This window comes from Cnephaeus nilssonii (genome assembly GCF_951640355.1).
Source record: "Cnephaeus nilssonii genome assembly, chromosome: 1".
Classification (NCBI taxonomy): Eukaryota; Metazoa; Chordata; class Mammalia; order Chiroptera; family Vespertilionidae; genus Cnephaeus; species Cnephaeus nilssonii.
Genome location: NC_137072.1, coordinates 75,316,697 through 75,333,314, shown reverse-complemented (window position 1 = coordinate 75,333,314; position 16,618 = coordinate 75,316,697). Strand labels below are relative to the sequence as shown.

At 36.2% G+C, this 16,618-nt stretch overlaps 1 protein-coding gene across 2 annotated transcripts in view; it reads right to left on the bottom strand.

Moving 5' to 3' along the window:
* Nucleotides 1–1,833: 1,833 nt before the first annotated feature.
* LOC307097982 (sulfotransferase 1 family member D1) overlaps nt 1,834–16,618 on the bottom strand; it is a 37,972-nt gene continuing 23,187 nt past the window's right edge. For both annotated transcript variants that reach the window (XM_079768317.1, XM_079768316.1), the window contains 4 exons: nt 12,518–12,644; nt 7,895–7,989; nt 4,547–4,727; nt 1,834–2,208 (listed from right to left, as the gene is read on the bottom strand). In XM_079768317.1, coding sequence (XP_079624443.1) covers nt 2,096–2,208; nt 4,547–4,727; nt 7,895–7,989; nt 12,518–12,644 — 516 coding nt within the window. In that variant the 3' untranslated portion in view covers nt 1,834–2,095. The remainder of the gene's footprint in view (nt 2,209–4,546; nt 4,728–7,894; nt 7,990–12,517; nt 12,645–16,618) is intronic.

Sequence of the window (16,618 nt, the reverse complement as noted above, 5' to 3'; positions counted from 1 at the left end):
TGTGGAAACTAGTTAAATCTTCTTTTATGGCAGAGAACAAGTCAAGGATTATTATCAGTGATTTATGAGATTGGTCTCCAGTAGCATGCATGCACTCCACAGAGCAGCAAAGTCAATAAAATGTGACTCAAGAAAAACAATTATTATTTGTATTTCTCTCTGTGTGTCTCTGTCTCTCTCTTCATTTATATACATACTAGTAGCCCATTTGCAGGAAGAATCCTGTAAGTGGCCATTGCGGCCGCAGCGCCTGCACCTGCGAGCCGCTGCCGCCCACCTCGCTCCACCCAGCCCTGCCCGGGTTTTCCCTCTGGCAGCCACCTTGCTTTCCACTTTTCCTCCCTCTTCCTTCTAAGTTGTCTTCAGTCTTCACTCCTCCCTCCCTCCGCATATGCAAATTAACCGCCATCTTTGTTGGATAATTTGCATGCTCGCCCTGATTGGCTGGTGGGCGTGGCTTTTGACTGGTGGGCGTGGCTTGGGTGTAGCGAAGGTGCGGTCAATTTGCATATTACTAGTTTATTAGGTAGGATGAACTAGAGGCCTGGTGCATGAAATTCATGCACAAGGGGTGGGGTCCATCAGCCCGGCCTGCACCCTCTAGCAATCCAGGACTGCTTGGGGGATGTCTGACTGCCAGACATTCCTCTCACAATCCAGGACTGCTGGGTCCTAACCACTCGACTGCCGGCCTGATTGCCCCTAACCACTCTGCCTGCCTGCCTGATCGCCCCTAACCACCTCTGCTTCTGCCCCCGCTGCCACTGTGGCTTCGTCCAGAAGGACGTCCAGAAGTTTGTTTGGCTGTCCAGTCTAATTAGCATATTATGCTTTTATTATTATAGACTGGAGACACGGTGCACAGACTCATGTACTGGTGGAGGCCCTCGACCTGGCCTGTGCCCTCTCACAATCTGGGACCCCTCGGGGATGTTGGAGAGCTAGTTTTGACCCAATCCCTGCAGGCCAGGCGAGGGACCCACTGGTGCCCGAATGAGTGAGTACTCTAGTATATATATATGATCTTTAGTTAATCTCTTTCTGCCCTCTCCCCCTTCTCCTTCCCTCTGAGATTCATCAGTCTGTTCCATATTTCCATGCCTGTGGTTTCTGCTCCTGCATTGAGTGCCTGTCCAGTGGTGGTCAGTGTGCATCATAGCTACCAGCCGGTTGGGCGGTCGGCTGGTTGCTTAGGCTTTTTTATATATAGATAGAAATTATTTATAATTATATATATATCATATATAAGGACAAAAATTTAAAAAGATTAAGCCTTTTTTAAGTACAATTACAGATTCACACTGACATCTTTTTTTAAATTTGTCTTTATTGTTGACAGTATTACAGATGTCCCCTTTGGTTTTCTCTCCCACATTGACCCCCTCCACCTTGCACCCGCCCCTCCCAAGCCTTCACCACACTAACACTGGCATCTTACTTTGTCCTTATGTCAGATAACCATGAGTCACAAATGATAACACCAAAAATATTCTGAGGAAACAGAGGAATTTAAAGGAAGACAGAGGAGTTGACAGTGGAACTCTTAATTGTTCTTGTTGTTTTAATTGAGATATAATTGACATATAACATTATATTAGTTTCAGGTGTACAGCAAAATAATTCAGTGATGTTTATATTGTAAAATGATCACAGTAAGTTCCTAGCTAATAGTCATTACCATACATAGTTATCATTCTAAGCATATAACAAAGATAAATTAAAACCTTTTAAGGGGATATTTTTGTTCTAATCACTCTATTTTAAAGACTCCTCTAAAAATCTTCTTTGCAAGTTCAAAGACCCAGAAGTTGAATTTTAAAAAATAAACCAGGTAAATTTATAGATTTCAAACTTTATTTTATTGTTTAATCTTTAAGAATAGTAAAGATTATTGTGGGAAGTAGTTAAAAATAACAGAGACAGTACTGATTCTCAATATGGAGACTTTTAAATTCTTTGAATATTCTATTATAAACCACCATTATTAGTAAATAAAGAAATATCACATATAAAGTTTCTTTCACTAAATGTTTAAAGAGATTATTTTTTCTAATTTAAGTGCCAACAAAGGAGTTGGACAAAGAGCAGGTATTTCTTAGATCTCTGAACGAAACTGCAATGTAGACCCTTTCATTTTCTTTTTATAATCTTCTTCAAATTGCTCATATTGAGCTACAGTGAACTTATTCTTCCAGTCTCCTGAAATACCTGAAAAGAAATATAAATGGTAAATTTGAGATTACTGTCAAATTTCCATCTAAGATGAGTTCTAACTTGAATTACCATGCTTATATTTTAAACCTTCAGCATGTCTTATCTACTCCATAACTCCATTAATTACCTCCTGCTACCACTCCCACACTCCTACACCTTCTTAGTTTTCCAAAATTCCATGCATTTTTCCTGTATCTTATATGAAGGAAAAACCTTTTAAGTAGCTTCAAGAAATGCCACTGGGAAAATATCAAACATATTCTCTTTGACTTCAAGAGATTTGTTAACAAAAGATACAGAAAATGTTTCAATCCTTTTAAGACCCATTTTCCAATGTCAAATGGTAATTTATTTTAAAAAGTTCCATGATCAAATAAGATTGGGAAATCACAGCATTAAATGTAATTAAGCATATGTCTTTACTATAGGTTGCTCAATCTTCAAAATACTAACTGTATTTAAAACCTCAAAAGAAGAATACAGGACACAGCATTCGCAATAAGTATGTGATAAAAAACAATGTCATTTTTGTAGAATATCTCACAGGAGACACATCTGGAAGTTGAGTTTTAGATTAAAAAATGGAAGAAAAGATGTCAAAGTAAATTTTTCAATCTGGCCCGGGATTTCTGAACTGTGGAATTTTATTTATATCTCCACTCTTAACATGTAAAGCCAGAGGATTCTTTGCTGGGCAGGATGTGGGGTTGCCCTATGCATTGTAGGATGTTTATCAGCATCCCTGGCCTCTATTAGATGCCAGTTACATACCCTTCTCATGACCATCAAAAATACCTCCAGATGTTTCCAAATGTCTCCTGGGAGGCAAAATCATACATGCTTGAAAGTCAGATATCTCCATCAAGACTTATCCATGTTATTCTTCCTAACTTTTTAAAAGAAAAATCTCTAGAACGCATAAAGATACATTATAATTAAAGTTACCATTAACATTTCCTTTATAGGCTCTCTCCAAAACTGTCTCAGTGTGTATTATTCTCTCTCTCCTTCATGGTAAGAAGATTTTACATCTCTGAAAATTGTCAAGTGTTGTGTGATTCATTCTTGCCTCACTAACCTTGGGCTTGAATTTTTGATATGCTTTGGCCAATGAAATTTGAATATGTGCAATATATACCACATCTGAATTGAAGTTTTTAAAAGGCACTGCAAGTTTCCACTACCTCTCTTGCTTTTCTTCTATACCATGATAGTGGTTGTATCCCACAAACAGGCAGTTCTTTCAGCCTGAGCTTCAGAAAGATAAAACACAAGAGGCTAAGCCCATGATAGCCAGTCAACACTGATCAGACTCAAAAAGTTCTGAGCAGAACTGCAGCAGCCACAAATGACCAACATCCACCAACATTAAGTGAAAATTCAATCTCGTGGTTTTAAGCCATTGAGATTCTTTGAGTAGTTTTTTTTATAACAAAGCTGACTAACATGTACACAACTGACAAAATCTCTCTCTCTCTCTCTCTCTCTCTCTCTCTCTCTCTCTCTCTCACACACACACACACACACACATACACATACATACACAATTCAATTCAACTCATATTTATTATTCATTAAAGAACTATTTTGTGCAAGATGCTAGCTATACATTGAGTTCAATTCTGAGGATGCAATAATTTACCATAATCATAGCAACAACCTCAAGGAGTTGACAACTTTCCCTCATTAATTTAGTATGTGTAATCCTATGTAATAAAAGCCTAGCTATCATAATGGTATAACAACCAGAATGACTGCTCGCCCAGTCGCTATGAGGTGCATTGACCAACTCCTCTCGGTCCCTCTCCCCCACCCCGTGGCCTGCAGGCTCCAATTGCCAGATGGCAAATGGGAAACCGGGGTGAGTGGTGGCAGGGTGGGACTGGGGACTGGTGAATGGGCAGGAAATGGCCCTGATCACAGGCTAGGCCTAGGGACACTACCTGCACACAATTTCATGCACTGGGCCTCTAGTATCATATAAGCTTTATACCTACCACAGCAACATTTCTAGGGAATGATGGGTAGATATCTAGATAATTCAGAAAAACAAAGGGCATTCTTCTGATATAGCAATGGATGCCAAGACTCATGCTTATTGATACATAGGCTCTTGAGTAAACATTTCTTATTAAAGACTTGTCTTACCTGCTAATATTACAGCAATCAGAGAGTTTCTTTGCCATAAATTATTTTCTCAAATGTTTTCAGTTTTCCTACTTTTTTCTCTCAACCTGTTTCCATTTCTTATAATATTGCTCTTACTAATCCATCCACATTCTCTTTAATGTGACTAACAAGCACTACAGAATCTAGTATGTGATGTCCTCACCTTTTCTCATGAAGGGCGACACAGAATGATCCATATCAAATGTTGGTACAGTAGTATAATTTGCACAGGGATTCTGCTTCATCACATCAAAAGAACTATGATAGATGATTTTATTCACAGTTTCTTCTGGAAGGTTTTTATCTAGAAATTTCAACAACTTCTGAATTTCACGCTTTGGATTCTAAAAAAATTATAAAGACAACAAATTATTTCATATAGAATTAGTCATGAATTAGTTAAACACATTAAATTATGTTCTATATATCAATGTGGTAGAGAAAATGATTTTATATTTTATCCATACTTTTCATTTTGCTTTCCCAAGTATATATCCTACTCTTGGTTGTATCTGCTAGAAGAATTTTTTTTTCCAAAAAGTACAAAGAAAATGACTGAATCAATATTTCAACCTTTTATATTCAAAAATAAAATTAACTTATAGAATAAAAGATGTTGATAAAGGAAGTTACTATTATCATAAGATATAATTTTCAAAATCCCCATTTTTATAGCTAATATCAAGAATAGGCTACCTACTAAAATTTTTAGTAAGAATGAAATCCTTCTCAAACTCTTCAAAAAAATAGAAGAGGAGAGAATATTTCTAAAGTTATTTTATAAGGCTATCATTACCCTGATACCAAAGACCAGGGCAGTACAAGAAAAGAAAATTAGAGGCTAACATCCCTGATGAGCACAGATGCAAAATACTCAAACAAAATTCAATGGCATTTTTAAAGGAACATACACCATGTGATTAAGTGGGACTTTTCCTGGGATTCTAGGATGGTTCAACATCTGTAAATCAATCAAAGTGATACACCACATTAACAAAATGAAAGATAAAAAGCATATTATCATCTCAATAGATGTAATTAAAAACTATCAACAAAATGGGTATAGAAGGAACATATATACAGGGCATATATTACAGGTCTATATCTAACATACTCAGTGGTGAAAAGCTGAAAATATTTTCTTTAAGACCAGGAATCATGGTTAACTACAGTTAATAATATTGTATTGTATATTTGAAAGTTGCTAAGAGAGTATATTTTAAAAGTTCTCATCATCAAAAGAAATTGTCATTACGTGTGGTGATGAATGTCAACTACACTTAATGTGTTGATAATTTCACAATATATACATATATTGAATCATTATGTTGTACACTTGAATCTAATATTATGTTATATGTCAATTATATCTCAATAAAATAATAGATTACTTATCTCAGAGAGTTCTCATATAGTGGGAAAAAAGGATACTCTTTTTATCTTTTATACCTACATAGATTTTTGATAGTATTAGTACATTAAGAGAAAGTAAAATAAAATCCTGTTCATTTTCCAGCATAAGGAATGATGGGGAGGAGAAAGAGGCAACAATGAAGAAGAGAGATCCATTTGATGTATTTATTATGATTTCCCTTTTCTGTGAATCAGACTATACATAGGACAGCATGTTAGATACAAGTGAAAGAATGGCACTCAGGCCAAAGAGTTTATACCCTGCTATTCATTGGTGAGGTGTCCTTGGTGGTACAAACCAAACTGAGGCAGATAGTCATAATCTTAGTGACCTGGTAAGATCAGGCATAGGGTAATCTGAAATTTAGCTTTCTGGAGCTACTCATCTTAATTCATGGAAACAGAACTAGAGTTTCTGTAGTGGATCTAAAATAATCTATTTCTTGTAGCTAAAGAACTAAATTTGCTGGAAATTAGACATACAACTTAATTATTCTAATGAAGGAATTACAATGTGCCAAGTCCATGATGTGAAGGTTAAATGAAGAGTGATAAGGAAAGTGTGGACTGTTCAAGCTTGTAATGAGAATATGGGGATGATCTGATGATGCAAGGACTCCAGGACCCTTGAGTATCTTTGAAGTTTTTTTTGCTAGTAGAAATAGATTTTCCTCCCATATTTGAAGAAACTAAACTTCCTTTGCTGGAACACTGTATTATGACCTCATTTGGGAATTTTCCTCCCAAGATAATGCCTATCCTCTTCAAGATCCACCCCAACCACTACTTATTGCTTCTAGACCCACAACTAGGGTAATAAATCACCATGAATCAGAGACATAGGTACAGAATTGTTTAAACAGGATTCAGAAAAGTCAAAGAATTAGACTAAGGAGTCTACCAGAAGGGGTCACCTTAGCTGGGTAAGGTGGTTTCCCAAGAGACTGTAGAAGAGATTTTCCAAATAAGAGATTAATGGTAGTCTTAATCATCTAAAGGAATTCAGAAAAATCTAAGGGACTGAGATGAGGCTGAGTCAAGGTACTGGATTCTGAGCAATTGAGGCAGATAGTCTGTGGGGAGGGAGAAGTCAGTAGACATTGTTTCCAGGGATCTCAGCCCATCCTCATTCTTGTGATGTCTTATATAATTTACCCTTTGCCCCACACACATAGGCTCCATGTTAAAGAGAAAAGAGAGCTGTAGACAAACTATTTGAGAAACATTCAATTTAAAGAAATGTGCAACATTTCTTAGATTGTGTAAATAATAAGATCAAAATAAGTATTTTTATCAAATTAGGAAGTGAACTATTTTCCATGCTAATAATCAGACAGAAGATAAGAAAAAAATGAAAATAAATAAGGAAGTTATATTGTTTTCCTATTATGTTTGCCACTTGGGAAAACAATCATAGACAAATTAAATTTTGTCTCTACATTCAAGGAGCTTACATTAAAGAACAACAAAACATAAGTAAAGAAACACATACATAAAATAATTAGAAATGGTGGGTGGATACTATTGAAAGAATAATATCAGCAAAACAGAGTTTAATAGAAAATCATGAGGTAGATTATTTGACATTGTTGTCTTAAAAGAACTTTGTGGAGAAGTTACATTTAATTGAAGACATGAAGGATGAGAAGAAGTTAATCTGAAAATAGTGAGAAGAAATATTTCAGGTAGGCTCATGTACAGAGAAAAGAGACAATGGCACCAGAAGAGGTTAGAGAGATAGACAGAAACTAAATATGCTGAAATTCATAAATTACTGTAATGACTTTATTTCTCATGTAGGGCTATAATCCATTGAGAGACATAGTTTTTTATTTAGGTTTCAAGATCATTCTTTCTAAATGGATAATAGATACAAAATGAGATAGAACGAATAAATCAAAATAGTTGCCTGAACTAGAGTAGGAAGCAGTAGATTTAGAAAGAAGCTGATTGCCTGAAAGATGAATTTTCAAGCCAGAGTTAATAGGATAATAAATTAGTCATATTTATAGATCAAAAGGGAAGGAAAGTGTGATACAAAAAAGGTGAAGCATAGGTTTCCTTAAAAAATAAAGAAGAAATTGTGGTTGTTTCTTACCTCTTTCATGTCTTCATAGAATAGGTAGAGGATACGATAATCTTTCCTTTTCTCCCACCAGCCCTTCACATGGTCATACCAAGAACCAAAAGCCACTACATTGAAAGATAAAATGTTTGCAAATTAAAACCATTTACATGAAGTCAAGAATTATTAAATTGTTAAATGTTATTCCAAGTGTAATTAAAAACAAAAGTGGTAAGGAATATATACTGCTTATTTATTAGTTCAAGAAAAAGATATGCTAGTATAAGGGAGCTATATCAAATCACCCCTGCTCTCACTGAATTTACAATCTACTTAGAATAAAATACTTCTGTTATGGGATAAATTGTGTCCCCCAAAATTCTTCAGTTGAAGTCCTAAACACCAGTCAGTACTTCATAATATGACTGAATTTAGACATGGGACCTTTAAAGAAGTAATTAAGTTAAAATGATGTCATTGAGGGTGGGCCCTAATCCAGATGACTATTCTCAAGCATTGAAATCTAATAGAATTTGCCTTGCTAAATTTCAGCTTTTTCTTTTCTGTCTTATTTGTTTTTTTCCACATGGGAATGTCTATCTTAATGGTTGTCCCACCATTATATTTTGGAGGAAGACTATCTGATTTTACAAATTCACAGTTAAAGAGGAATTAGGAATCCAGGGAGGAGCCTGCAACCAAGGTACGTGCCCCTGATCAGAATTGAACCTGGGACCCTTCGGTCCGAAGGCCAATGCTCTACCCACTGAGTGAAACCCGGTAGGGCTGATTTACATGATATTTAGAATAGATTTTAGACTCAGAATTGATGCTGGAATAGTTTAAGACTTTTGGGGTTTGAGGTATGTAGTGAATGCATTTTGAATGTGAGGACATAAATTGGGGGGGGAGGGCAGAAAGCAGAGTATTATGACTGAATTGTGTCTAACCTCAAATTCATGTGTTGAAGTCTGAAGCCCAGTAGCTCAGAATCTATATATATAAAAGGCTAATATGCTAAGTGCCCCTCTGCCCTTCCAACTGGTCACTATGATGCACACTGGCCACCAGGGGGCAGATGCTCAATGCAGGAGGTGCTGAGCTGCAGTGACTTAGCAGTGGTGGTTCTCAGGTGACACACCCTGAACCAGAGAGGAGGGAGCCCAGTTCCTCACGTGGCTGCATGATTCCACCTTTGGCTGTGGGTTATGTTTTTGCTGGGGCACTGTCACCCTGAATCTGGTTTACTGCACACTTATGTTTGTGTTCCATACCCTGTACAACAGCAACTTTGCAGAGTACCCTCTTGCACTCTGGGACCCCTCAGGGGATGTCAGAGAGCCAATTTCAGCCCGATTCCCATAGGCCAGGCCGAGGGACCTCATCTGCCAGAGGGACCAAGCTCACTTGGTAGACGCAGGGGAGAGACCAAGGGAGGTTGGCTCCAGAGCAGGTTCGGCCCATCTGGCCCAGTCTCACCCTGCCGGCCACCTTCTAATTAATTTCCTTTCAATGTGCACAAATCTGTGTACTGGGTCACTAGTATGACTATATTTGAAGATGGTGTCTTTACAGAGGTAATTAAGTTAAAATGAGCTCCTTAAGATGCGTCTAAGGCCCACTGCATGGGAGAACATATTTGCAAATGGCATCACTGATAGAGGTTTAATCTCCAACATCTACAGGCAGCTTATACAACTTAATAAAAGGAAAATAAATGATCCAATAAAAAAATGGGCAACAGACCTAAATAGAATCTTTTCAAAAGAAGACAGAAGGAAGGCCAAGAGACACATGAAAACATGCTCAACGTCACTAATTATCCAAGAGATGCAAATCAAAACAACAATGCGGTACCATCTCACACCTGTCAGAATGGCTATCATCAACAAATCAACAAACGACAAGTGTTGGCGAGGATGTGGAGAAAAAGGAACCCTCGTGCACTGCTGGTGGGAATGCAGACTGGTGCAGCCACTGTGGAGAACAGTATGGAGTTTCCTCAAAAAACTGAAAATGGAACTCCCATTTGACCCAGTAATCCCACTCCTGGGAATATATCCGAAGAAACTAGAAACACCAATCAGAAAGGATATATGCACCCCTATGTTCATAGCAGCACAATTCACCATAGCTAAGATTTGGAAACAGCCTAGGTGCCCGTCAGCCGATGACTGGATCAGAAAACTGTGGTACATCTACACAATGGAATACTATGCTGCCATAAAAAAGAAAGAATTCTCATCATTTGCAGCAACCTGGATGGAATTGGAGAACATTATGTTAAGTGAAATAAGTCAGTCAATGAAAGAAAAATACCACATGATCTCACTCATTTATGGATAATAAAGAACATTATAAACTTGAACAAAAAGATAGATACAGAGACAGTAAAGCATCAAACAGACTGTCAAATTACAAGGGGAAGGTTAGGGAGAGGTGGGGGAGATAAGAGATCAATCAAAGGACTTGTATGCATGCATATAAGCATAACCAATGGATGCAAAACTCTGGGGGGTGGGGGCATATATGGGAGTGGGGTGTGGGGGGGGCAATGGTAAGATATGTACACATATAATACCTTAATAAAAAAATTGAAGAAAAAAAAAGAAAGGATATATGCACCCCTATGTTCATAGCAGCACAATTCACCATAGCTAAGATTTGGAAACAGCCTAGGTGCCCGTTAGCCGATGACTGGATCAGAAAACGGTGGTACATCTACACAATGGAATACTATGCTGCCATAAAAAAGAAAGAATTCTCATCATTTGCAGCAACCTGGATGGAATTGGAGAACATTATGTTAAGTGAAATAAGTCAGTCAATGAAAGAAAAATACCACATGATCTCACTCATTTATGGATAATAAAGAACATTATAAACTTGAACAAAAAGATAGATACAGAGACAGTAAAGCATCAAACAGACTGTCAAATTACAGGGGGAAGGTTAGGGAGAGGTGGGGGAGATAAGAGATCAATCAAAGGACTTGTATGCATGCATATAAGCGTAACCAATGGATGCAAAACTCTGGGGGGTGGGGGCATATATAGGAGTGGGGTGGGGGGGGGCAATGGTAAGATATGTATATGTACACATATAATACCTTAATAAAAAAACTGGAAAAAAAAAAGATGTGTCTGTTGGGGATCACAATCAGTCTCACCAAGATCTGCCACTCTGGCATACAGATTGCATATTTAAAGCTAAAAATAATCAAGGTTCAGAGGCTCAGGAAGAAACTTTGGCCTTCTCCTTTATTGACTAAAATAATTTAAGAGAGTGGACATGCTCCAGGAAGGGAGATATCATCATGGGATACTCCAGTTTAATTTGAATGAGGTATGGTGCAGGGAGGAACCTGGCAAAGCCCATTTCATCAAAGCCCTTCAGGTGTCCCATTATTTCAAGATGGCCCATAAATCCCCTTGTACATTTGCCTTACTTCCCTGGTTCCTCCTCCTTGATCCAGAATGACATATAGACCTTATTTTGCCTTCCTGTCCTTGAAATTTTCATGCTTATGTGAATTCCCCACAATGCAAGTATTAAAACTTTTGTTAACCTGCCTTATGTTTGTTCATTCTGCCAGCCAGAAGAACTAAGAGGGAAATGGGAAAGTTTCCATATCCCTGACAGGTCTTAATCCAATATAACTGATCTCTTTATAAGAAGAGATAATTACAACCCAGACATACTCAGAGAGAAGACCATGTGAAGACACACAGAAGATAGTTATCTGCAAGATAACAAAAAGGGCCTCAGAAGAAACCATCATGAGGATACTTTGATCTTGAATTTTAGCTTCCAAAACTGTGAGAAAATAAAGTTTTGTTGCTAAAGCCACTCAGTCTGTGGTACTTTGTGGCAGCCTTAGCAAATGAATACAGCCTTTTGTAAATAAAATTAAAATGACAAGAGCAAGATGGCAGGTAATAATACAGACAATAGTGATACAGATGTTCATAGGAGAGGGAAAAAGGGAGAGAAAAATATAAGGATGGAGAGATGAAGAAAGAGCTGTGGCAGCAGTAGAGTGTGTCTAGTTCTAAGAAGAGTTGGGCATTGATAATATAAATGCATAGAAATGGACACAGAGTAGTCCAAACAATGGCAGGAGTAAAATAAAAAAATTGCAAGATACCATTGAGATGTATTTGCTTTGAAAAGAGACTTGGAAAATGTTTATATGAAAATTAGAGTTACTACCATGGGTATGAGTATGTTTTCTTGAAAGAGAAGATACACAAATAGAAAAACAGAACCGTGAAGTTAAAATCTTCATTCAATAATTTTTAGTTTATAGAATTAAACTGAAGAAATGGTTCAGAAAAGAGAGTCGAAGAAATATGTATAAAATCAAAACAATACAGTGACATACAGCAAGAAAAAAAGTACCTGGCAGTAGTCACCAAGTACTAATGAAACAGTGAGACCAAGGGCTTAAAAACCTGTGTGTCATATATTCTCCAAAAGTCCTTAAAGGGAAGCCATCTCTTTTTCTTCTATTGTCTTCCTCATGCATTAGTAGACTGCTGAGGGCATATTAGGTTTATAATAACTACAAAATTTATATCTGAACTTTATATATCCTTGCAAAAAAAAAGACTTTTCATTATGAAACTCCATGATTAAAGTAAGATTTGGACTCACCCTTCCCTGTCATGAATTTACCCAGAAACTCCTCCCAGGTTCCAGGCTCTGGGTGCAATTTTGCCATTTGGTAGAAATAATAGTAGGATACAGCCACATCTTTAGCATTCCGTGCCACGTAGACCATCTGTGGAGAGAGATGATAAATCATAATTTTGTTTATATTCCTTAAAAATGTGTAAACTTTTTCTTACCTTGACAGAATGCGTATTTTTCTCTTTCTCATTTCCTGATCTGGGTGTGTGTAGATATATCCTGACATAGGATATTGACAAAAACCTAATTATTTTAATAGTCTTCTCATCCCTTACACATCTGGGTTCTATTTAGCCTTTGAAAAGACATCTCTTGAGCCCTAACTGGTTTGGCTCAGTGGATAGAGCGTTGGCCTGCGGACTCAAGGGTCCCAGGTTTGATTCCAGTCAAGGGCATGTACCTTGGTTGCAGGTACATCCCCAGTAAGGGGTGTGCAGGAGGCAGCTGATTGATGTTTCTCTCTCATCGAAGTTTCTAACTCTCTCTCCCTCTCTCTTCCTCTTTGTAAAAAATTCAATGAAATATATTTTTAAAAAGACATCTCTTGAAATATGGAAAACCAAGTGTAATAAGAATCAAATATTAAATTGACAAAAATTAATATTGTTCTAACATTTAGAATATTTTTTCTGTATCATTACTTAGCAAAACTAATTAAAAAACAGCAATTTTTAGAGTTGAAAAAAAGTCATATTTTTTATTAAAAATAAATTACTTTTGGATAAATTCAGTAAATAAAGATGAAACATTATTTACTCCATCCATGTTTATAATGATTATAATTAAGAAGAAGGAGAATGAGTAGTAGTAGGAGGAGAATAAGAAAGACAAAAGAAAAACAGAGGAACATGATTATAAAGAATAAAATGGCAGTAAATACGTACCTATAATAATCACTTTAAATACAAATGGCTTAAATGCTCCATTGAAAAGACATAGAGTAGCTGAATGAATAAGAAAACAGGATCCATATATATGTTGCCTACAAAGGACCCACCTCATAATAAAGAAACATACAGAGTAAAACTAAAGGGTTAGAAAAAGATATTTCATGCAAAAGGTAATGTAAAAATGACTGGAGTAGTAATACCTTTATCTGACAAAATGGACTTTAAAACAAAGGCTATAAAGATACAAGGAAGGACACTACATAATGATAAAGGGATCAATCTAACAAGTGGATATAACCATTGTACACATTTATAAACCCAACATAGGAGCACCTAAATATATAAAGCATATTTTGATGGACATAAAGGGAGAAATTGACAGTAATGCAGTCATAGTAGGGAATTTTAACACCCCACTGATATCAATGCATAAATCTTCCAAACAGAAAATCAAGGAACAGCAGCCTTAGATGGCACACTAGACCAGATGGATTTAATTGATATCTGCAAAGCATATCACCCCAAGGCATCAGAATACACAGGATATTCATAGAACATTTTACCAGATAGACCACATGTTAGGACACAAAATAAGTATCAGTAAATTTAAGAAGACTAAAATCATATCAAGCATCTTTTCTGACCATAATAGTATGAAACTAGAATTCAATCACAAGAAAAAAAAAAACTGAAAACACACAAAGCCATAGAGGCTAAATAACCTGTTACCAAACAATTAATGGGTTAAAAATGTGATCAAAGAAAAATCAAAACATACCTTGAAACATATATAAATGAAAACCCTACATAAACATATGGAACACAGCTAAAGCAGTCCTGTGAGGGAAATTCATAGTGTTACAGGCATATCTCAAGAAACAAGAAAAATCTCATTTTACATTTAAATAAACTAGAAAAAGAACAAAAAAACAAATCCTAAAATAAGTAGAAGAAAGGAACTAATAAAGATCAGAGAAGAATTAAACAAAATAGAGTCTAAAAAAAGTACAAATGATCCATAGAAACAAGAGCTGGTTCTTTGAAAAGATAAACAAGATTGACAAACCTCTCATCAGACACATCCAAAAAAAAAAAAGAGAGAGAGAGAGAGAGAGAGGACTCAAATAAATAAAATCAGAAATAAAAGAAGAGAAGTAACAAATGACACAGAAATACAAAGGATTGTAAGAAAATATTACACACAACTGTATACCAACGAAGTGGACAATCTGAACAAAATGCATAAACTCCTAGAAACATACAAATTCCAAAACTGAATCAGGAAAAATCAGAAAATATGAATAGACTGATTACAAATAAGGAAGTTGAAGCAGTAATAATGATAATAAAAAAAAAAAACTCCCAAAAAACTAAAGGTCCTGGACTGGATGGCTTCACAGGTGAACTTGACCCAAAGAAAATTTGACACCTATCCTCAAACTATTCCAAAAATCCAAGAGAAGGGAAGACTCCCAAGTTTTTTTTTTCTGAGGCCAGTCTTATTGGAATTCCAAAACCAGATAAAGACATTACATAGAAAGGATATTATAGGCCAATATCCCTGATGAACCAAGATGCTAAAATCCTTGACAAAATATTAGCAAATTGGATTCAGCAATACATTCAAAAGGTCATACACCATGATAAAGTGGGATTTATTCTGGGTATGCAAGGTTAGTACAATATCTGAAAATCCATAAACATGATACAACACATAAACAAAATGAAGGATAAAATCACATGATTATATCAATACATGCAAAAAAAGCATTTGATAAAATACAATACTCATTTATGATTAAAAACTCTCAGAAAAGTGGGAATAGAGAAAACCTAATTGAACATAATAAAGGCTATATATGACAAACCTACAGTCAGCATTATACTCAATGAACAAAAACTATAAGTGTTTCCCTTAAGATAAGAAACACCAGGAACAACACAAGGATGCCTGTTTTTTTCCACTCTTATTCAACACAGTACTGGAAATCTTAGCCACAACAATCAGGCAAGAAGAAGAAAGAAAGTTGGGGACAGATAGAAAAGGGTAAAAGGGGGATAAATGATGAAGGAAGGAGATTTGATGGTGAACAAACAACAGACTATACAGATGGTGTATTATAAATTTGTACATTTGAAACCTATATAATTTTATTAACCAATGCCACCCTATTAAATTCATTAATAATATTTAATAAAACATAACATTTAATTATCTAATCAAAGGACTTGTATTTAGAGCACATGGGAAATTTTTACCTTAATAATAAAAAGAAAGAAACCTCTACAAGAAATAAAGGAGAAAAAAACCTTGATAGATACTTCAGAAAAAAATAAACAAAAAACACAATGGCATACTACTTGGTCATAAAAACAGAAAAGAAAGAAAAATTTTACCCTTTGCAGTAGCAGGGATGGGGCTGGAGAACATTACGCTAAGTGAATGAGCAAGTCTGAGTAAAACGAGTACCATATGATTTCCCTCATATGTGGATCTAATGAACAAATGGAACTAACAATCAAAATAGAAACAGTCTCATGGGTAGAGAGCAGCTCACAGTTGTTGGGTGTGGGTGGGGTGGCACTGGGAGAGGAACATAAAGAGATTTAGCAAAAAAAAAAAAAGAAAGAAAGAACTCAGTGTGGTGATTGCTGGTGGAACGAGGAGTTGGGGGAGGTGGAGGAGGGTATAGAGGGATAAATGGTGATGGAAGGAGACTTGAATTGGGGTGGTGAACACACAACACAATACAATGTACAGATGATGTGTTGTAGAATTGTTGTACCTGAAACCTGTATAATTTTAACCCCAATAAAGAAAAAAAAATCTAAACTATGTAAACATTCTTCATTTAATTATCATTATAGAACTACAAAGTAAAACCACAATGAGATGCCACCAGACATATGCTAGTATGGCCAAAGTTAAGTAATTTTAGCTATATCTTGTGTTGATGAGGATGCAGAATAACTTCTTTTGCACAAGTTTGTTCAATGTTTAAATTGGTGCATATGATTGAAAAGATGTTTGAAAAACTCTACTAAAGGTGAACGAATGCATTCCAATTTTTACTGATATGATAGAAATAATGATAGGCTTTTGGGTGTGAGGGTTTCAGGAAGGGACACAACAGCCCAGGAGGATGTGAGACCAGGTGCCGAGGGGCAGAGCCAG